This window comes from Phoenix dactylifera, chromosome 8 (assembly GCF_009389715.1).
Source record: "Phoenix dactylifera cultivar Barhee BC4 chromosome 8, palm_55x_up_171113_PBpolish2nd_filt_p, whole genome shotgun sequence".
Taxonomy (NCBI): Eukaryota; Viridiplantae; Streptophyta; class Magnoliopsida; order Arecales; family Arecaceae; genus Phoenix; species Phoenix dactylifera.
This window is the reverse complement of record NC_052399.1, coordinates 21,794,843-21,818,169: the sequence shown is the minus strand read 5'-3', so window position 1 is coordinate 21,818,169 and position 23,327 is coordinate 21,794,843. Positions and strand designations below refer to the sequence as shown.

Below are 23,327 nucleotides of genomic sequence, written 5' to 3'. Positions count from 1 at the left end.
CAAGAATCATTACAAACGAGAACTATTTCGTATAGCTCTTGCCACCTTTGTTTCAGTCGGAATTTCAAAAGAAAAAGGATGGATCTTGGCTATGTTTCTTGATCCCAAGGAGAACAAAAATGCCGCTGGATTCAAACCAGAAAGAATAAAATAAAATAAAATAAAAAACCCTTCCAAATTGGAAAGAAAATTAAAAGAAAATTTTATATAAGAGTAAAACAAGAAAGAATAAATAGACAGGAAACAAGAATATCTGTGAAACTTGGCCGGAATTCTTGACCCTCATGAAATCAAGAATGCTTATAAATATCAAAAAAAGGAAGAAACAATGAAATAACCACCTGTATTAGAAAGAAAATTAAAGCTCTATCACATCAATCGCCACAAGAAATAGGAAACAAGTATATAAGTGCAGTTCATCACCGAGATTAGCAAGGATACCGGTTCGCCAAAGATGTTTTCCCCACTCTGGAGATCAAAGAACAGGACAACAGTAAAAGAACAGACGTATGAACCAAAGAAGCAAGAAAGATAACGCAGAAACATATAAACGCAAGGAATCGTAAGGTTTTGAAGCATGATTCTGAACTATGATATAAGCAAATCAACGGAAGGGAGAGGGAGAGAGAGAGAAGGTTAGAAAAACCCACGAGGCGTCACCAAGAACGATGACCTTCAGAAAGGGTCCCCTCCTCGCGGCCATGGCGGAACGATCACAGCAGTGGGCTAAACGATGAGGGAGAGGGGGGGAGAGATATCGCCGTTCTTGAGGCTTTTATACGCGCCAACGGCATTTAAAACTTAAAAGAGGTTCGGGTAAGCGGCAACGTATCACGCATTGGGAGAGATAAACTATCATTATCTGCCGATTTCATAGAGCGTCTATTTATACGAATTTGCCGACTTCAAATGAGGTGGATTTATATATGGAGACTCTGCAAAGTCTCACCCTGGAGTACGCTGAGAAGGCTCATCCTTCGGTTCGGGAATGATGACATGTGAAATCTCATCAGGTTTTGTAATGGATTGTAATTTGTCATATTACCGGCTACTTTCCTATATGCTAAACATCAAATGCATCCTAAATGCATGTATGGTTTCTCTATCGTGGTTCATTTGATTTTGATGTTAAATATAGGACCCGTTTGGTTTGCGGGAAGCATTTTTCTTCACCGGAATATTTTTTCTGAAAAGCTGATTTTTGAAAATATGATGCCTGCGAAAATGGTTTTGGTATGTTTGGTTGACTATAAAAAAAATGATACATTCCAGAGTGACTTATGTTTAGTTGAGCATCTATTTTTTAAAAAATATTGTGTAAAATATTACTCTTAATAAAGAAAAAGACATGTTTCATAGATTTTGATGGCTTAAGAATAGCTTTGGAAAAAAAGATTCTAATTCCCAACCGGCGGAAAAGTAGCTCTTTCATATCGTTCATAGATTTTTTTTTCATGAAATATGAAAAATTTATTTTCATAAAAATGCTACTTTTTCATCTCTCTTCTTTAAAAATTCTAACCAAATAAGAAGTCTTTCTTCATTTTTTTTGTTGACCACATTTTTTTTTCTTTTCTCACAAACCAAACGAGTTCTATATGAATATGAGGTCTTCTTTATTTGAATGCGTCTGAAACAAAAATAACTGTTGAGTGATATTATCTCTTGAATGTCTGTTGTTACGATCAGGTATATAAATTTCTCTTCGCTGATGGGGTTCTTGACACTACAACCACAGATTCATATTTCCTGTTCTCTAGTTTTAGCTTTTCTTATGAGTGGTGCAGTGTATCCATGTATGATGAGAAAAAAGTTACTTTCAAGTGCCGGATCTACGATATTTGGCAGGCTGTTGTTTGCATCAGGCACCAGGGGAAAATTGGTAGAATAACCATGTTCAACATCCACCAATAGGTTCTTTAGGACTACATATTTCGAGTTCCTTTCAACCATGTTCAACATGACCATGAAGATCTTGGTAGAATAACTATAACCTTTCAAGATCTTGTCACAAATTTAGTGAAAATTGGTTTTGACCTTGTACATAATCATAAGCTTTGGGACATGTAATAGAGAAAACTATACACACAATATGGTAGCTAGGATCAAATTGAATTATACTAATCGCTTGTCCTCGGAGGGTTTTAAGCTTTGGCCATAACATCCACCAATAGGGTCTTTAGGACTCAATATTTCCAGTTCCTTCCAATCATGTTCAACATGACCATGAAGATCTTAGTAGAATCACTAAACCTTTCAAGATCCTAGTAGAACCGGCGCACCCCACCATCCGAGACTAGCACATTGCCCTTTCCACATACCTGCTTGTCCTTGCTCGCCTTGGCTCGGTGAAGTTCTTTGGTTTGTTCGAGTATACCTCACATTCTTTTCCTTCAAGCGCAGACCCTATCGGCTGGCTCAATTAGAGGCTTGGGACTTTTTTTTTTTATTGGGCCACAAATTAATTAGGTAAATTGATAATTTTGATTCGATTAGTCTTTATTTATGCTATATGTATATAACTATTTGAACCCTCAAAATTGGTATAAGAAGATATGGATATATTTCTTGATAATGGGATCCGGGGCAAACTAATGAGAGAGTGAGGAAAGAAAACGGCCTCGATAGCATATAAAGCTTTGAAGGTTGAAGTTTCTCCTGGACGGTGCTTCTGCTAATAGACGGGACTCTTTCTATGCTTCTTTAATATGTAGATTGTTTGAGTTATTAGCCTTTGTGTGAAATTAAACTCTCGGTAGCCTAACAAATTTATCTTCTTTTATTTTTTTCTGAAGAATGCTTGACTCTAAAATAGAGTTATGCCAAACCTTTTCTCAATCTTTTTCTCACAAGGGCTATATAAATTTCTTTTTTTGGGTGTTTCAGTGTTTCACCCTGAGTCGATTTCAACCAAAGAGAGAGAATGCCAAGCCTCGTTGCCATCCTAAAAATCGACCATGTTCTGATTACAAACCGCTCCGCTAAGAAAAAGTACACGTTACAAAAGATGACCGTTACTTGAAATCACGCAGACCCTCCGTTCTTGATTTCCACCGCCTTTCCACCGCCTCGATACAAGAGAATATGGAGCGTCTCAACTCGCGGAGTTCGGAATTCGCGGCTTTCGCTCATGATGCTCGCCTCGAGGACGAGCGCAGGTTCGCTGTCGATCCTCCTCCACCCGGCATTCTCTCGTAGAGTAAAATCCTTGATCTAGGGTTTCCGCTTCGGGAACGGCCATCGAATCCGAGGTTCTTAGCGAGCGTTTCTTGCCTTTTTTGAGTCTTCCCAGATGCGAATTGGGCTCGAGGGTGGTCTCGCCGGAGTCGGAGAGGGCGGAGAGAGATCCGGCGTTCGTGGTGGAAGTTCGTGCCAAGAAAAACGGTGGCCGAGAGGAGCTAAAGGCCGAGAAATGATGGGTTATTTGAAGCTAAAGAAGAAAGAATTGATATTATGTGGTGGACCTAAGCACAGAGATCGCTTTACGTGTTAGAGTTTCCAACCGGACGGTATGCCTTTCTCTTATTCCTATGACGTGTAATGTATTCGTCCACATTCTTGTTTGTTTCTTTCTTTCTTTACGTTTTTCTTCCCTTTTCTTTACGAAAGCTGGGATTTTTTTTTCTTTTTTTTCAGGGACATCTGTTGCAAGGCCTAACATGGCGGCGGTTCCAGCTCTCGCGGCATATAAAATCTTGTTCGCCACATTGGGTTGCTTCATGGTTGTCACGCTCATCTACACTCTCGCTACCGACGGCTCTCCTTTCCGCGTCGAGCTCTTGACCCCGTAGGCTTTCTTTCGATTTACCATTCTAATTATCAGCAAGCGTTCTTTTTTTTTTTTCTTTCTATCCTTTCTTCTGTAGGTTGTTAGTCCTGGCGTTTCTTGAATACTACGTAGTCTAGAAAAAGAGTCGAACATGATGAGTGAAATTGAAGGATTTTGATACTAATCATGAACACACACAATTAGAGTGATGTCTCGTTGGATCTTTTGTGGCAGTGGGCAAGGATTGAGGGTTTAAGAGGGGGATTTGGTCACTTGCGTAACCCATGGTTTATTCTCCAAAACGTTGGGTTTGGGGGGGCAGAAAAGATAGCAAATATTTGATCAGTGCTCGTCAATGTTAGTGGTTTCGGAGAATTGATAAATGAAGCGTTTTGAGGAGAAACGGATTCAAGGGAACAGATGATACTCTTAGTGTTTTTTATTTTTATTTTTATTTTTGAATGTTTCTTTTGCTGGAAGACATCTCCCGCTCATCATATGTTACCATCTTCCCATGATCTTAAACTTTTAAGGAATTGCTAATTGTGATGTAGTTGTGAAGGAATTTTTTCATGGAACAGGATTCTGACAATATACTCACCATTGCAAAAATTTGTGACCTCCTAGATGTTTTTATATCTAGTGAGGTTCCCAAGAATAATGACCAAAATTTTGTATTATGAGCTTTCCATTGGCTATTTGTAGTAAATTCCTTTTTCAACCCACATCTCAATGCCAGGTGATGTTGGAGAGTAGGAAAACTTGCAACATAATTTGAAGGCTTTATAAGAGAGTATCTGGACATAATTTGTTAAAATAAGCTAAGACCTAGGAAATTGGCAGTCCATTATGGCATTTGATATATGCGTTCAGATTTGGGGTTGAGCTGTGAAAGATTCACACAATTGGTTTGTGGAAGTACTGATTTTAAAGAATTCTAGGCAATATCTGTACGAAAATTCTATATTGGAGAGTTCTAAAATCCAAGTAGATTTGGAAGAAATCAGTTGATTAAGGTGAATCTACATTTTTAATTTCTTAAGGATCAAAGTACGGAATAATGGACCTAGTAGGATGAAGTGAGGCTACAGTGATCTTTGAGGTGTCTGCAATCACAGACAATGTTTCACCTGTATAAAAATGTCTAAGATTATATTGTATTTTTGAATTTGTTGGAATAGGAGATGTAATTGATACTCTCTAAGGAAATAGGTTGACTTGATTTAATATCATTGAGGATGCTATGATGACAAATAAATAGAATTCTTATGTATTATCATGATTGTTTGAGATTTCACTAGCTTACTAGATGTGAGTTCCTGCATCTGCTAGGATCATGCTTCTATACTCTATTAAGAGGGAAAACCTAACCCTATGGGTTTTAGAAGATGCTGTTCAAGCATAATGACTGGGATGGTAAGGTGATTGGAAGTTGATAACATAAGTGGGAATATAGTGCCCATTTGCACATGAAGTGTGAAGGTTTTTGGGAAGGTGGCTGTAAAGTTGTACCGCAATTCTTAGAAAATTTATGATTTATATGCAAAGGAGAGAAAATTGCTACCACTTTGAGCAATCTGAACAAAAGGGAAAGTCTTAAAATTGAAGAGTTGCTCAAGAGTGAAAATTTGAAGTAGAGGGGATAAAAACAATAACGAAGATATTGGACAGAATAGGATGATGGCAATATTAGAATATTTCATTAAGTGGCTCGTGGCAAGACAGCGATCTGAGTAGAGAGGCTGAAATTGATGGATGTCCACACAGAGTGAAAATACATTAAGAAATATGGATTTATATAGATTTTCATTTTAGAATATATTGATGTCTAGACCTAAATCTGAAGGATAAGACTGCACCATGGTGGATAGATGTTGGAGCACAGCTATGTCACCTGTGAAACTAATCTGATTTGTCAAGTTGTCAACCACTATGATGCATGCCAATTCACATTATGATATTGTCCTTTGTAAACTTTATCCTCCTTATCTTCCTAAACTTGATTGTACAATCTAAATCATCAAATCATGGTTCTCTATCTTAATTATGGCAAATTACAAATGTTGGTAATCATTTATTAACAAGCAAAATATCCATGACTTGAAAAATGGATACGATGAAATCATCAATCTGCCAGAAAATTCATGAAAGTCAGAATAACATGAAGAGTGCGCTAGATACTGAAATAAGTAAATACAAAAAAATGTCAGCTGTATAACTTGATATCTACAAACGTAAAAGCATATTACTGTAGCATGTGGATTTCTTTAATTCATGTAAGTTAGACTTCCAATATTCTCTTGAACCTATCCAAAACTAACAGATAAGTTTAAAAGTTCATTCTTGGAAAAATTACATCACATTTGGCCCTTTTGAGGGAACTGGATGACACAGGTTTCTCCAAGATCAAGTATTGAATAGACAGAATGCCAAGTAACTGAAGAGCATGATAAGGCAGCACCATGTAATTTGGGCATTTTAACAGCCTTGGAGAAATAATTTTATTGGATTTTAAATAGATTTTGTTTGTAGCATGCCTATGTTGATGTAAGCCCTTGAATACCTTCTGGTGATGATGTGCTGATGTGTGGGTTTGACATCATGTCTGGATGTCTATTCAATGAGATGAAAAAAAAATAAAGTGGTCCTTTGGGATTTTAAACCTGATTCTATATGGGTTGGATCAAGGAACTGAGAAAAAGGGCAAAGGTTTATGCCATAGATGTAGAGATTCGATAACTGAGACCTATAACGTACATGAATAATCCTAAAGAGTTCACCAGCAAAATGGTCGGGAATCACCAAAGAGGTTGCTTCTGTCCTGGGCCACTTGTATTAAACTTGTACTGTTTGACTGTTAAAAAAAGTGTAAAACATTTGATCCACCATTGCGGCTTACAATTTGAACACACCTTTACTAATGTCATTGTTACTATTTGGTGAATGTATTTTCAGCTTTTTGTTTACATTGATATATATGTGCATGCACGCTTGAGTCAAGTTTCGTTGTGTAAGTTATTACTGTACATGCAATTTTAAATCTGTTTGTTTACATCTTATGCTTCACAAACTTCTCTAGGTGGATGGATGCAACTTTGGTTGACTTTTATGTTAATGTGGTGGCTATAGTGGTAAGTCCTAAAACTTGTTTGCTAAGCTTCAAATATTGTTAAGTTGATTTCTGATAACTTAACATGCTTATCTTTTTTTTTTTTGTATTAGTAGAAATGTTATCTCATAATATTCATAACATGAATAACCAGGTAACATCTATCCATGATAAGTATTATATATGCAAGAAACATAGTTTTAATGGTTGCTAATACAAGTTTTTTCTGGTATTGTATTTACACCCATATCAAAACTTCACCTTTATTATTTCCTTATTTTGTTTCCTTGAATTTTGACTTATTGAATAGTAACGAGTTACAAGTTACAAATTTGCAGGCTATAGTCCTTTTTAATTTTTTGCCCCTTATATGTTGATATTAGCTTTTCGCAAAACATAAGAATGAAAGGTGTCAATGTTTTTATCCAAGAGTGCAATGCAAAGTCGGCGGAATCGTCCCGAACTGAGCGGTTCCGGCCAATCCGAGCCATACCGGTGGCTCACCCGTACGGTTCTGGCAATGAAAATGAGACCCATTGCCGGAGCCAGAGAAGGAGAAGGAAAGAGATAGCGAGCGGGGGAGGGAGGGCCGACGGAAGTCATAGGGGGCCTGGGGAACCGGCTACGGCCGGACCCTGGGGAATCGGCTACGGCCGGACCCTGGGGAACCGGTTGCGGTGTCGCCTGCCGCAGCCTCTGCCGGCCTCGCCGCCCCCCTGAGGCGTCCGCCACCCTCCTCTGGCCCTCCTTTCTCCACTCTCTCTCTCTCTCTCTCTCTCTCTCTCTCTTTCTCTCTCTCCTACGGTGTTGTGCCTTCTCTCGATACAGGACCGGCATGGCCCATACCGAGTCGTTCTACCGGAGAACCGGTATGGTGCCCGGTACCAGTTCCTCCGACCATGGTGCAATGAGCTACTTTTCTGTCTTCTAAAATTTGATGGGTCTGTATTTTTAGGAATTCAAATTCTTAGTGGAATTTGCCCGCTCTTTTCAACCTGATTGTATGGAGGGAGACATGATATTTTTGAGATGCCTAAGGCTGGTGAAGATGTCATATCTAAGTGCTTCACCCTCCTTGATTAATGGTGGATAATGTTGTGTGGTCGAAACATGAACTCACAAGCAATTGGTTCATTTTTATCATCCAGGCACACAAAGTCAATATTGTAGTTTGCAAGATTTGTCCATTGCTCATCTTGGAATCGGAATCCAGGCCACCTTGGAACATGTTATGCAACACTTCTTATAGAGAAAATTAGCCTCTATAAGCAAGTCTTGTTTGGCCAAGCATGCAGAATTGGTATTGCGGTTTGCAAAGTTTGTCCATTGGTCACCTTAGAATTGGCATCCCAGCCTCCTTCGAATGTCTTATGCAACACTTCTTATACAAGTTTGAAATCGAAGCTAAAGTACTATATTTAGGAGCCAGTCCCTTTAGGATTCAGATGAAGTGCCCCTTCCCACAGCTGCTGCCACCACCAGCACCACACACATCTCTAGAAGAAGAAGAAGAATGTTGGCGTAAAGCTGGACTAATCTATGGATTCTTGCGACTTAACAAGTTTGGATCACTAATGCTTTCCTTTTTTGTACTAAGAATAAAAATTGTTCCTGGTTTTGTGATTTACTGAGAAAGCTAGATCCTGCTTCCATGCATGCTTAGCTGATGCTTAATTTATTGTTTTGTTTAAGATCCAGAATACTTTAGTTAATAATTCTAATTAAATGATTCGATCTTTTTAGTCTCTTGTCATGTTCAAGCTTAACATATGTTGCATATTAACAGAAACAAGTGTCGTTCTATACATCTATGTTACCCAAACCCTTTAATTGCCTGAAATTCTCACACATAACACTCAAGACATTTGTCCGACAGTCAGACATGGCTCCACAAGAAAAGCATATTAGATATTGAAAGGATCTAGTGCTTGGACACCCACCTGAGTCCATGTCCATGTAACAAAGCTATATATCTGCTATTGCTTGTGTACCACAGAAATAAATTGCATGCAAGACATCCACTTCTCTTAATTAGTAAAGTTCCTCATTGTTTATATACTTGATGAAATGATGCTTTGTTTCTTCCAATTAATCTGTTCATTAGAGCTTGAACTTTGAAATTTCCACTTTCCTGAATATTACTGCATATTTTCTTCCATCAAATAGCAGCAAGGTTCTCTTAATTGTCATCATGTGGTTCAGTTTTCTGGGTAACTAAAGATCCAAGTTAATAATGACCACTGATCAGCGAAAATCTAATTTCTTGTAGTTACAAAGTTCTATCAAATGCCTACCACAGATGAATTGGAGATGAAGATGTTCTAAGGATTAGAGAAGAACGCTCGAAAACATTATTAGTGCTTAACTTTGCAGAATTTTTTCATCTTAGAGAGGATTGAGGAATACAAAGAGGGATTGCACATCGCATGTTTCATGGTTCATGTCAATAATTGGGATGTCTACTTAATATGTTTATATTTAGCCAAAACTAGTAAAGCATCCTCTTCAAGAACAATAGTGGGTGATGCATGCTCCATTCCTAATTTTCTTTCTGACAGGGTATTCCTTTATACAATGGGAAGGAAGAAACATAGAATTAAAGCAGAATACATTAATAATGCTTTGTGACTGGGTAAATAGACAAATGAATGGATTAGATCAATTCAATGAAGGGAAAACTAGCTGAAGGATTTTAAGAGCCTATTCGCAGCAACTGGTCCTAGTGCTGTTTTGCTTCTAGCATTTTCCCCGGATTTTGTTCTGGCACGCAGCTAAGGATAACCCGTGACCCCACAACAAGAAGTTAGTATCAAGAAATCCAGTAATTGATTATCATGTTGGTTCCATTTTCCTCATCGAGCCAAAAAAAAACCAAAAAGAAAAGGTTCCATTTTAAATGATGAGTCCGGTATGTCTATTTGGAGTGTGGAAAGCATAATATGCCACTTGAACATCTTGATTCTTGTGAGACTACAAATGAGCAACATAATGAGATTTTTTTTTTTTATTTATTTTGCTAATCCTTGCCAAATAGCACAGCATTTAGTCATACCAACTCCTTACCATCAGATATCCTCATCTTTCCTATATCTAGCTTGCATTACTTTGAATTAAACCCATGGTGCGGTTTTTTCCATAAAGGGAAAACAATTGGTGCAGTTGTAAAATTCTTCCTGCATACTCCTGATTAATCCGTTAACAAGAAAAAGGTTCCTTTCCTTGCATGGTCACTCTTTTCTCCTTTTATCCATCTAATCCAATTCAAATTCTTTGGTTTGATTTTTTTTTAAACTATTAGAAGAGGTAGAGCAGGAAAACCATCTGGTTTGCAGGCTCTTTTGGGATTCATGAGAAAAGGAGACACTTTTGTTTTTTTTTTGGTAGATATACACCTTTTATCAAATTGCCTACTTGTTATAATAGCTTGGATTTAGAAGGGAACAGTATCATGCCTTTTATGCTCTTTCTACTCTTTCAGGTTTGGGTTGCCTACAGAGAATCAAAATGGCTCAATACGGTATTATGGGTAGTTCTGTTAACATGTTTTGGCAGGTATCCTTCTTATTCGTCTTTTTTTTTCTTTTTCTTTTTTTTTTTAAAGTTAGTAAATGTTTCTTATTATATTTTATTTGTCTTATACTGAACACTAAAATGCTCAGTCTCATGTTTATCTGCAAGTCTAAATGTGTCAAGGAGTGCAACTCTGCTATCCATCGGTTGTTGAAATTACTGCAAACCAGTGTATATTCTTAATCCTATGTGGACATAATGACCTTTTCTCCACTACTATTGCTGCAATTGGACTTTCTGTACTTGTTTTCCAAACATCCATGTCTTATCTACCATCAGTTTTAGGTTCTTATTTTTTTCTTTAACTTTCTGTATCTTTAGGAATGATAATTTACAAAATTATGTGCTTGTCTTATTTTTCTCTTTTCAAAGGAGTTCCAATATTTTAAAAATGTTCTGTTATTATGCTGGCAGGATATTAATTGGCTTTTTTTAAAGTGTCATTCAAACTCTATCAGCTTTTGTTTTCTATGTGTACTTATTTTTGTATTTCTTATATGTACTTATTTTTTGGTAGGACTTACGCATACTTCACTCAATGGTTTCCCTTCAAGTTCCATGTGTTCTTCATGTATATCATTAATATATTCTTGGGTTAATACATTTTTCTTTTTTCTCTATTAGCATAGCAACATGTGCATATATTGTCAAGAAACTATTCACCATTTCTTCTGCGGATGTAAAAGATCCCGTGAGTCATGTCTTGTTGAGGTAAGACATAAGCTTACATACAGGATTCTCAGAAATTTAATTTTCTTTGCACGTTTCAACCTTTTCTTACAATGATGAAGCTTATTCAAATCTGTAACTCATGGAATTTTTCATATACAACTACATGCACCTAAATAATACATGCTGTACAAATAATATCTTTAATGAGCCAAAAATAGATGGGATACGATTTACCTTGATGGTCATGTTGATGTAACAAATTTGTGACGTTTAGACCATAAAACATGCTCTTTAATCTGTTTGGTATTATTATTATTTTTTTTAAGAAATGAAAATAGGCATTTGGTTTTGGTTTGTTTTTGTTGCCTCACCTATTGCTTATTAATGTTTATGGGAGTTTATGGACTTGTGAACCATATAGTTATTTAAGAAATTTTTTCTATGACAAGTGCATATATTGTTCTATCATCACAATTCCGTGAAACAAAAACTGTATTGCAAAGTTTACCATGCCTTCAAACGGGCATCTCTTCCCTGGGGACTGGATTTGTTAAGCTCATTTTGACAGCGGATTAACCGATGTACTCTATATTTTTCAAATGGAGCCCACCAGACACAGGAAGGTTACTTCGATCATATATTCTTGGCATCTCCAACATGCAAATCAAGCAATGGACAACTTTCATCTGTCCAGTAACAGCAGTAATGGGTGAAATAACTGGACAAGCCTGTCAAGTAAGGTGTCATTAAGACATTCCAACAAGGGATATAATTGTAGTCTTCCTCCCAAAATCAAGTCAGATGAACATGCATAACTAAGGCTGCAAATGGGTCGGGTCGACCCGACCTGACCCGCGTAGACCCGACCCGACCTGACCCGCGTAGACCCGACCCGATCCGAATTTTAGGACCCGCGGGTCTGGGTCGGGTCCGAAAATTAGACCCGAATCATTTTTTGGGTCGGGTCTGGGTTTACCGACCCGACCCGACCCAACCCGAATGGACCCGGAGAGAGAGAGAGAGAGAGAGAGAGAGAGAGAGAGAGAGAAAAGAAGTGGAAAAGCCTAAGGGGAGTCGGGTTGAAGCCTGGAAGGATAGCAATAGGCATAGGTTCACAGAATCCAAAGGAACCTCGGCCTGTCAGGATTCTCTCTTGATCTATTACACTGTTGATACCTCTGGTGTCTCGGTAGCTGTTTTTTTTTTCCTTCTGTTTTTTGGTTTTTGTTTCTTTTAACTTTTGAAGGGAGAAAGTGAGGGAACGCTGAACTGAATATGGGTCATGTGCCAGTTTTCTGCAATGGAATTGGATTTTGGAAGAAGGTCTGGGATTTTTTTTGCCCTCGTGAGTCGTGAGAGGGGAGCTGGGAGACACCAAGTTCCGTCCAATCAGTCATACAGATAAAAAAATAGTGTGATATGAAATTTGGCTTGCAGACCGGCTTAGTTAGTACGTCATGGGTCCTCTGTTCTGAGTGGAGGTCAATTGCAAGTCTTTCAAGTCATGGGTCACCCAGCACCTCATAATTATGATATGACCAAATTAGATCTGCCCAAATTCTTTCCCAAAAGGACAAAAAAATTGGACCCGATCCGGACCCGAACCCGATCCGGACCCGACCCGATCTTCAACCGGGTCGGATCTGGGTCCAAAATTAGGACCCGAACAAAAAATCGGATCGGATCGGGGTCACTCAGGACCCGACCCGACCCGACCCATTTGCACCCCTAGGCATAACCCTTGCAATATAATCCTTGAGAAAGAGAAAAAAATCTTGGAACTGTATTCTACACATGATGCAGAGCATATTTATTTTATTGACGTTTCAGTGTGTAAATCAGAGATATTTAATATAGAAAATTACTTAAATAATGATGATGCAAAGTTCCCATGTTGTATAATATATGGATTTCTCATTTCTTTATCAATTGCACATCAATAATTCAGAAAAAAATGTTCGTTTAAGGATAGGACAAAACTTTTTATCAGCAGTCTGATTCTGTTATTTTGTCCCATCTGTCATATTTTAATATGAGCACTGTTAATTTTCTTCAGGAATGATGATGAACATAAGTTAAAGTTCTCCTTTGTCATGTTTGGAAGAATTCTTTTCAGCATCTTGGGCGTGCTTGTATTGGCAACTGTCGTATATACTATCATTATTGATGGCTTTCCTTTTCGGAAGGAGTTGTTGACACCGTAAGCTATTACTTGCTGCCCTTTCTTTATTTCTTTTTCTTTTCTAAGGTTAGCATTGCATTTCGTTGATGGCCTAAATTTGTTTCTACTTCAAATAATACATACATAATACATATAATATAACATAGAGCATTGCACACAACTAACACCATGCCAAGTACCTAATACAAAACTTGATATCAAAAAATATGAAAATGATGAGAACGTCAGTCTTAAGAAATTAATTATATAAATGATTAAGAAAAAAGCTTCTTTCTGTTTAGTTTTTACTTTATAGAATGTTGAGCTCAAAGAAGCGATGTTTGTTCTAAGGTTTAAAAACTCGGTTTAGTTTCGGTTTCAGCTGAGTTTATGGAGTTTCGGTTTCAGTAGTTTAAGTGATTTTTGGGGTTTTGCTCCAAGTTTCAGAGTTTTGGCCTCAAAGAAGTTCTATTTTTTTAATAAAAAAAGTAGAAGTAAAAGAAGCCAAGAAAAGTTAGTAGATAACATTTCAAAACATTTTGTGCGTCATATATTCTTTATTTATGTAGTTTTGACAATCTCAGGCTGACACTAGTATTGCTTAGGAGTGTAACTATGTATGCTAGTTTTTGCAGTGAACATATTATATGTATAATATGTATAGAATTTCCTTCTTGAACTTCAGATGCTCAAAAGTTCTTTAAATTTACCAATTATAAAGCCTTTTCGTGCTAAATGCATTCAAATCTTTTCTCATTTTCTAATAGAACTCGCAGTTACATTGGATTCTTATGTTTTTGAAGTTAATAAGTGGCTTTAATCATTTGCAGGTAGTTAAAGAATGTTCCTTGTTTTTTATATAAAAAAAAGATGTTATATCTTTGAAATGTCTCGTATTTGTTGTTAAAATCTTTGCAATATGCTGTAATAAGGTCATTCTTTTGGATATCTTGGCCAATCAAGATTATGCCCATTATTTGTGTCATCTCTTGAATAAAAAAAGAAGGAAAATTATTAAGAAACAATATTATATAGCCTGTATACTCAAGTAATAAAGAAATGAGCTCAATATTGTTGTAATCACCAAAATAATACTTAAAAGAAGCATCTATAGCTAGTTTTGGTCAGTTTTGGGGTGAAATTGGTCGAAAGCACCGAATCTGGACCGAAACCTATCAGCGTCGGTTGAAACTTGACTGAGAGCCGAAACTGGGGGCCAAAACACAAAAAAATTGATTTGTTCTTGCTATCTTATTTTTGGTAGCATATTACATCTATCTTTAACTTTCAAAGCATTGTTGGTTTCAAATTTTGAAAGCTGATTAAGTCATCATATTCTAATTGTAATCATCAATATGTCCCTGGACTTTTAAAATTATTTCTGACATGGCACCCTTATGATTTATGTCCTTGCATGAACAAAAATTATGTGGCTGAGATTGCTCTCAATATGCTATGATTTTTGATTCCATGCCTTGCTAGTTCTTAAGCAGAACCTGTTGTTGCGGATTTTTATGTCATAACATACATAACCTATATATTTTGTAGGTGTTATCATTTGAGTGGTGTTTTTATAGTCCTTTTGTTTATTGTCATTCTTGTGGTTCTGAAAGTACATGCTTCTCCTTGAACTCTCTCTGTGAGTATTGGACAATGCTTGGTTGACCACTTTCTGGGACAGCTGGTGTCATACCATGTTCATAAGCATGACATTAGCTGAGGCTATGAATGACATTTAAATTTTTTTTGTGAATCCATCTGATGTCATGCTGATGAATGCGGTATGATGCATCAACTTTCTGTGGGACTTGTCCAATATAATGGCCTACCACCCATTGCTCTATTTCTTTATTGTTATATATGGAGGTATGTCATCTGAACGATTGAACCTAATCTAAATTATTGCTTAATAATTTTGCAGGTGGATGGCTGCAACCTTGATTGACTTTTATATAAATGTTGTTGCTATATCAGTAAGTCATGACTATATATTACTTTTATCCTTTGTTCTATATTAAACAATTTTATTTTTAATTAGAAACCTGAATGGCAAGTGGTTACGACTTGTAACTTCAGCACTTCAAAAGATAGTTTCAGAAATTATGATGCACGTCTTTTGAACTTAAAGTTCTTCATAGAAAATAGACAGGCAAAGATTTTGCATAAATAATTGGGAGAATGCGAAACTTGTGGGCCATTCCTGGTACACTAGCAAAGTAGTTGTCATTTTTCTTCTTGAAAATTGTTGACTATTTCAAAAGCTGTTTAATGTGATTTGTAGAATTCATTCATTTAGATAGCAGGATGCATCCCAGTTTGAAGAATGCAGGGATCTCTGTCCTAATATCTGAGAATGTAGAAAGATGGTTCATCCACCTATTCTTTTACAGATCATAATTATTAACTAACCTCATTGGGGTTGTGCATGAAAGCTCCTGCTTTGGCTGGAATGATATTAAGCTTGACCAAGTTTCCTGTAGATATGTCCACTTGTCATGCTGCTGTTTACTTGATATTGGTCCTTCTCAAACTGACAAAAGAATCCCATAGCCTTATGCAGAGTTCAACCATAATATCCAATCTTCACCTTTTATGCAACCTCCTTTGCTGACCTAACTATGTAATTCCAAATTAACAATGCATGCCTAGTTGTGCTGACCCCTGTCAGTCACCCGTTATCTTCTTAACCTTACAAAAAACTGATAATAATGGTTTGTCAAGCTGAACTGCTAATAGATTACAGTTGGTGAAATGCATATATCAGTAACCTTTTTTCAGAATTTGAACGAAGACCACCTAACACATTTCACCAATACCTCGATCCATATTCTCGCAAACTTAAACTATCGACCATATCCTTCATTTGGCATAAGATTTTCTTCTTCAAAGCATTTATTACAGATCTTGACAGAACTCCAATATAATATAGCTTTAAAGCAAAAGTTTAAGAATTTTACTTGGCTTCATGAGGAGGATCTCAATCAAGGAACATTCTCCAGTCTCTAGAAGGTTGATTTGGTGAAGAACGTACAAGCTGTAAACTTCCTCTAAACAGTTATTTTCCTTTTCAATGGAGCAAGTTGTAGGGATGACTTCTAAAATCTAAAGGTCAGGCCTGTTCACCTTAGTGGCTTATCTTGTATTCTAGAAATAGAAGGTCCTTCAAGATGGTTACATGAATGATTCTTAGATGCTTTCACATTTCAAATCTTATGAGAGCTACGGTTCATCATTTCTAGGATAAGTAGCTACGGCATGATTCTTTGTTTATTTTTAAGCTATTAGGTTCAGACCACATTTCCTTCAGAAATTAGAATTGCTATTACTAATTCTTGCTTCTATATTTGCATAAATAATATACATTCACACTTTGTTTGCTTCCCACTGATATTAAAGAAAAGCCTAAGATCTGCATGTTATATGCTTTGAAGTTTTTTGTTACTTAGAACCTAATGCTTCAAGAGTCTTTTTTCAAGACTGTTTCAGAAAAAAAATGTTTAGAAAAAATGGCTGATTCAGTATGCACTTGGCACCAAGGTATAATTTTATTAGATACAAGCTTTGAGTATTAAAACTGCTAGATATATATGCATGTATATATTTCTTTGATTATGTTGATTTGCATATTCACCATGTAGATTTCTATGAATTTTATTCTAGTCAGAATGGGAAAGAACACTTGCTCATGTATGAGCCTTTGCCGTACAGGTGTGGATTGCTTACAAGGAATCAACATGGATAAGTGCATTAATTTGGATTGGTTTGTTAATATGTTTTGGCAGGTACTTCTCTTAATGCAAGCTTGATAATGCATTTTATCGTCCCAACATAGGCTATTACTTTACTGTAATTAACATCAACTGCATCTTCTGAGCAAACAAAGCTGTTATCTGTTGATATCCAAGCCTTCATCACCTTATAAAATTGCAATCAATAATGGAGGTTATTTAATAATATAGACATCATTTTTTATCCATAATGAAAAAAAAAACCACAGAGGACTGATTTTTTCTGTTAGTATATAATAAATGTCGTCTCTTGTTTGATTATGGGGGTACTGTTAGAAGTAAACGAAAAGCAAATTGAAGGGTCAGGTATTGTATCCAGGCATGGTTGATTTATCAAGGATGTCTAACAAATTCTACGACCTATGCTAGCACTAAGGGAAAACCGAATAAGATCATCTTCCTCCATGCCCTTTAAGATCTCCAGCCTTGCTAAGTTTTTGTTCCCCTTGCATTGCCACCCTATTTTTTCATGTCAAACACTCCACAGATAAGTTTTTGCCATCACCACGTATGCTAAGATCCCTATCTCCTTTAAAACTATCATATGCCTTAACTAGTTAAGGTTGTGTCTAAATACTGGTAAAATGGCCATCAAAGCTTGGATGAAATGAATAAAATTATTTGTAAGGTTTGAGAAAGCATTTCATATTAGACAATCATGTCATATGTGATAGTTTGACCAATTATTTAATATTACAAGTGTAAATTATATTCTAGCTTTTTCTTGCAATGCGAAGGGTACTGATTTAAAAGTAACAGAACCAAACATATGAGAGTTGCTTATTAGTCATTTATCCTTGCCATTTTTTTGTGGATAATGCTGTTAATGGCATTCTTCCTAATAGGGAGCATTAGAGAAACTACCAGAATGTTCATAAGGTTTCATCTGATATTTCTTGACTTTATGGAGGAGTGCAAAATTTTGGAAGACCGATCTAGGTCATCTTGATTGGGGCAATAACGCTAAAATAATTCTTTTTTAATGACCGAGATATCTTGGTATATCTCGGCCAAGATATCATAATATCAGCTGAGATCGGAATTTGACTTGTAAATTATTTTTGTGATTAATATTTAATATAAAGTATAGAGATTATTATTTAGAAAATGCCAAATAATAGAAACTAGGGATAATTATCCCTTACATATCACTTAGTATACGTAATGATATTTAATCATTAATATAATAGATTAAAAGGTATTAAAGAATAATTGGTTCAGACTTAAAACTAAAATTAAATTATTAACAATGAACATATAATGTAACATTGATAATTGTAAGAACATTAAGTTTTGCAAAATATTAAATATGCATTAAATTATATAGTTAAATTGAGATTGACTATCTTTGTGAAATTCAATGCTGAATGAAGATAATATGCTAACCGTTGAGATACGTATGCATAATATTATCTAATTTATACAAACACTTCAAATACTTTATTTTATTATAATTATTAAATTAATTTAAATAATTTTTATTAATGTGTGCCATAACTGAAAATTATTAGTTGGTACCTTGAAATGTTAGGGAAAAATTTCATTTTTCATTTAATTAAGCATCAATACAGATGCATGCATATAGTTAATAAAGAAAAAAATATATATTACTCATTTATATAATTGTAGTTAACAATATACATATTGTCAGTAAGCAAATTATATCATTTTGCAGATAGACTTCCAGTAATCATTATTAATTGCAATCACTTGCTGTGGAATCATTTTTCGAGTCAACAACAGTTGAATGAAATTTAAATGGAACCATTTGTCAATAAATAAGTCGGTTCACAATCTTGAGGAAATTAATGATATACTATGGCAAGGTTGACATATTGGTGGCTTCTAAATTGAGAACCAAGGAAGAATAGAATTAAATTTTAGTATATAGAAGAACAATTATTTGTGTATTATTGTGAAATGCCTATGGTTCCATAGGAGATTTCCATGACTATGCTCCAGAGATTCCCTCATTTGGTCATTCACATAATCACATCATTTTTTAATTTTTAAAATTTTATATCATTTACTTTTTAATATATGTAATCTTACCTATTTTTGTTTTTCATGGGCATTTTCTTATGCCCACCTCTGTATCTTGTTCATGACCTGAATCTATTTCATGATCTTAAAGAAATTTTGATGAGCCCTTCCCGTGGTTATCCATCATTTTTTTAAAAAAAAATAATTATTATTGATTGTTTTTTTCAATTTTAAAGATTAGAGTAGGACACAGATATCATATTTTTAACCTATTTATATATATATTATTTTTCACAGACCCTTTTTTTTAGTGCAAATGGTTGTTAATGTATTAATTTTGAATTGTCTTGTCATGTGCTCATGTTTAGAAAAAAAATTATAATATAAATAACTGCATGAGCCATTTTTTCATCTTAGTCGGGTGCTGGATTATCTTGGTTATATTGGCCAAGATTTCAATAAGGAGTTTTGGAACTATTTAAAAAATAAAAGATACTTTGCCTAATCAGCTGATATGAAGAAAAATACCTATCAATAATATTGTCATCTCAGTTGCGATTTTTGCTTTCATGGCAAAATATCTCACTTTATATCTTCTTATCATCTCGGCTATATAATAGATTTTATTGATTTATTTTCCCTGAGATTTTTGGGACCAATATTTTTTATCTCTCTCATTGCCATACTTAACACAGACACAAAACGTGATCTCGCCTGAGATTTAAACATTGGATGAATGTTGACCCAATTGGTTAAGCTTGTTGTATATCCATGTGTGTGCTTGTCTCTATCTATTGGGCTTTATATACTGGTATTGGTACTAAGATTCTCCTTTTCTTTTTTAGCATTGCTACGTGTGCGTACATCGTTCTTCAGCTTTTCCAGCTCTCTTATCAAGACTCAATGTACCATATTTTGTTGGACTCGCACAGCAAGCATGGAAGTACATCCTCCAAGTAAAACACGAAGTCACGAACTCGTGTTTTATTGTACCAATACCATCCACCTGAGCACTTTTGTGTATTAACCGGACATCCATGGTTGTTCCATAAACCTTGTAATGCTTGTCATATTGTCATACAACTATCAACTTGAACTTGTATTTACATACAAAATTCATTTTTAGCCAGTTACTATGATCCAAAATGTAAAAAAATTGACTGCATGAGTATGGTAACCAAGAATACTTTCACTTGATGCGATTGCTTAATAGAAATTGTAATTTAGATTATGTTCTAATAAGAGATTGTTTTAGTTTTAAGATTTTAAAACACCATGTCTCTCTGTGTTGATTAAAGAAATAGTTATGCATGAATGCAGAATGTTATGCAAAATTGTTTTTTAAAATACCATATCTCTGTGCCAAGAGATTGTGTATCTCGAACTCGACTCTCTCAGCCTGGTTGGTCTCGTATCACCCTACCTTGCCAACCTCATCTTCCTCCAAAGAATCAACGTTTCAAACAATCAGTTCGAGGGACCTCATCTTAACAACTTCACGGGCACGATCCCTCCGAGCCTGGGAAAATTGCAGAGCCTTTATGGGCTTGATGTCTCCTGAAATCTACTAGAAGCTGAGGAACCAACTGCACCGATTTTTTGGAGTTAAAAGCTGCAACTAAATATTTTGTTCTTATTTATGTCATGGGATGGTATGTAATTTTAGTTTTTAAGTTTTATTTTTTTCTTCCCAGTGGCTTTCTTATAAAGAGTTTGTACGGGAGTGCAGGAGAGGAGAAGGCTTCCAAAAAATTATTTTTTAGAAGGTAACTTGAGTCCATGATCTTCTCACTATATGTAAATATTTCATTTTTTATATTGATGAATAGCTTTCTTCATTCATATTTTTCTCTCATTATTTCCACCATTCCTGGCCAATAGCTCAACCCTCTGTGTTCATTACCTATCAGATAACAACCTTGCTTGAGTAATCCCACAATTGCTAGGAAATAGCTCTTCTTTGTATGATCTTGATCTATCAAACAATAACCTCACTGGTGAAATTCCACTCATGCTAGGTAGCAGCCGAATTGCATATCTCAACTTATCATACAATAGTCTGACAGGAGGCATCCCTTCTTTGCTAGGAACCAGCTTATCCCTTCAATATCTTGACCTATCATTCAACAGCTTATCCCTTCTTTGCTTGTAGCGTAGCTTTTATATGTCAAATGAATATAGTCTTGTTATGCCTGTTTGGTTCTTTTTTTTTTTTTTTGTGCTAAAGAAAAGGGGAAGGGGGGAGGAAGGGACAAGCCCACCTCCGCGTAGCAGCCCCGACCACTGGGCCCCCACCCCACCAGGAGAATGTTCGATACGGATAGACCGAGTCGTGTGTTGGGCACCCCGACCTATTTTACTCATACCCTCCCCACCCGTGGGCCGGCTCGGTTACCCGATCCGATCCTCCGTGTGAGTACGTCACACCTGGCACCACCCAGGCTACCAGCCAACCAATAGCGCTTCCAGACCCCGTGTCCAGGCATGGGGCATCCGGTCCCCGAATTTAATCGACGCCCGCGCGTTTCGAACTTGGAACCACTTGGTTGGAAGCAAACGCCCCGTTCCAACTGGGCTACCATCTTGGTGGCATGTCTGTTTGGTTCTTCGCAATGGATTTAAGAAATTACTTTCTTCTGGAAAACCAACTTTCCAGTTGTTTGCTCTGCAGGGAATTATGAGTATGGAAATTAGTTTTCCATATGGACTGAGAAGTTGCAATTTCCAATGTGGGAAAACTATTTTTCTTATTTAGTTTTAAGCCAACAAACTTTCCAGATAACAAAACAGCCAGAGACATTATTTTCCCTTTTCTGGGAGAGATTTTAGCTTAGGGCCTACTGCATACGAGTTCACGTTCTGTTTTTGTTGACTGCAGAAAACTTCTTGTACCATGATAAGATAAATATTTTCATCTTTCATTTTTGTTGTATAAACTGACAAAGTTTAACAAGATATTAATCAATGTCTTAAAGGTCTTGCTATAGGTTCCTTTCACAAATGTTGTATACATCGAACGCTCCGATTTTCGCCTCAAGGATTCAAAAGATTATTATGGGCTTGCCCCTGGTAAATCTGTTCTCCTCAGGCAAGGATGCATGGAACTATAAAATCAATCTTCTATACTTCAAAAAACTGCTTGTATACAAAGTGTTCCTCATTTTCTTTCCAAATTGCAGATACACCTTCCCTATAAAATGCACAGAAGTTATACATGGGAATAATTCAGATACTATAGTTGAGATCCGAGCTGAGTATGATCCTTCAAAGAAAACAAAACCGAAGGTTTCTAATTTGCTTTTTGATGGTTATCAGAAAAGCACATAACAGACAGCAACTCCAGAGATAATAGATAATCAATTAATCTTCTTGATAAGTAATGCAGGGTGTTGATCATTGGGTTGCTTAACCTTCTCCTGGGGTCGATCCGCTCAAAGTCGAAGTAAAATTATTTGAGAATTTATTTATTTCAGAGGTGGGTATTGCTGTGTTCAGTTGCCTGTTTCTTTTGACCTTTGCCAAATGATTGTGCGATAAGTTCTTCTTAAAAACTGTTGCACATCAGAATCCTGCCGAACTGGAAGACTGGCTATCTGATTCGAATCCCTGCTCTGAGGATGTGATACCAGAAGCATATGCAGTACCTTCACTTGCTAGTGCTGTTTCAATTCGAAAGGCTAGGTAACATCTGGTTTCCTGTTTCCAGTTTGCTTTAGACCTGAATTGAACTATTTGAATGCAAAACTCGCAATTCTGCATGAACTTATTTTTTTGCAATTCTCTCTACTGAACTGAGGATTACCTATTTATTTGCATTCTTTTGGACTCTGCTTTGTGTTGCAATTCTTTCTTTTCTGTTTTCAGGCTACTTTGCTGTGGATTCTGATACGGCTCCAGGAAATCTGGTTTTCAATAGAACTGTTACCCTTCGCGATTCCTATTCCAAAGGTGGAAACAAATAGGTTCATGCGCCACTTGAGCATTTCTTTTGTAACTACATTTGTAACATGAAATGAAGGCAGCTCTGCTGAAAGCTTCATAAAGTTGGCATCATAATATTCGTCAAAAATATAGATGAACGTTTAGGAATTTTGTCCTTTCTTCTTTTTTTTTCCCTTTTTCCTTTCCAACATGATGCCAATATTTGTATTTTTGCCACTGTACTCATTTTGGTGAAATGATGAACTATCCACTGGTGGCCCATGGGAGATAGACCTGTAAGCTATCATTAGCCATTACAACCTCCCCACACTCCTGCTGGTGGCCCATGGGAAA

General features: G+C 36.3%; 2 protein-coding genes across 2 annotated transcripts; both read left to right on the top strand.

The window, feature by feature from the left end:
• The first annotated feature begins 2,895 nt into the window (after positions 1-2,895).
• Positions 2,896-20,249, top strand: LOC103720797. Its single transcript, XM_008810688.3, has 9 exons — positions 2,896-3,509; positions 3,637-3,787; positions 6,849-6,900; positions 10,357-10,430; positions 11,073-11,159; positions 13,177-13,320; positions 15,203-15,254; positions 16,990-17,063; positions 19,898-20,249. Exons 2-9 carry the CDS (start codon positions 3,660-3,662, stop codon positions 20,010-20,012), a joined length of 726 nt encoding a protein of 241 aa, XP_008808910.2. The 5' UTR covers positions 2,896-3,509; positions 3,637-3,659; the 3' UTR covers positions 20,013-20,249.
• LOC103720814 (glutamine--tRNA ligase) lies at positions 20,217-23,253 on the top strand. The gene is given in 7 exon segments (XM_039129617.1): positions 20,217-20,225; positions 22,040-22,140; positions 22,232-22,337; positions 22,438-22,527; positions 22,618-22,712; positions 22,714-22,733; positions 22,917-23,253. Coding segments are annotated over 7 exon segments (519 nt in total). The 3' UTR covers positions 23,015-23,253.
• The last annotated feature ends 74 nt before the right edge of the window (positions 23,254-23,327 follow it).

What these genes read in the sequence shown, in the direction of transcription:
- LOC103720797 (XM_008810688.3), top strand. Translation starts at nt 3,660, where the DNA reads ATGGCGGCGGTTCCAGCTCTCGCGGCATATAAAATCTTGTTCGCCACA. An exon ending in CGGAAGGAGTTGTTGACACC is followed by an intron (nt 13,321 to 15,202) that starts GTAAGCTATTAC and finishes ATAATTTTGCAG; the next exon opens with GTGGATGGCTGCAACCTTGA. An exon ending in TTGTTAATATGTTTTGGCAG is followed by an intron (nt 17,064 to 19,897) that starts GTACTTCTCTTA and finishes TTTCTTTTTTAG; the next exon opens with CATTGCTACGTGTGCGTACA.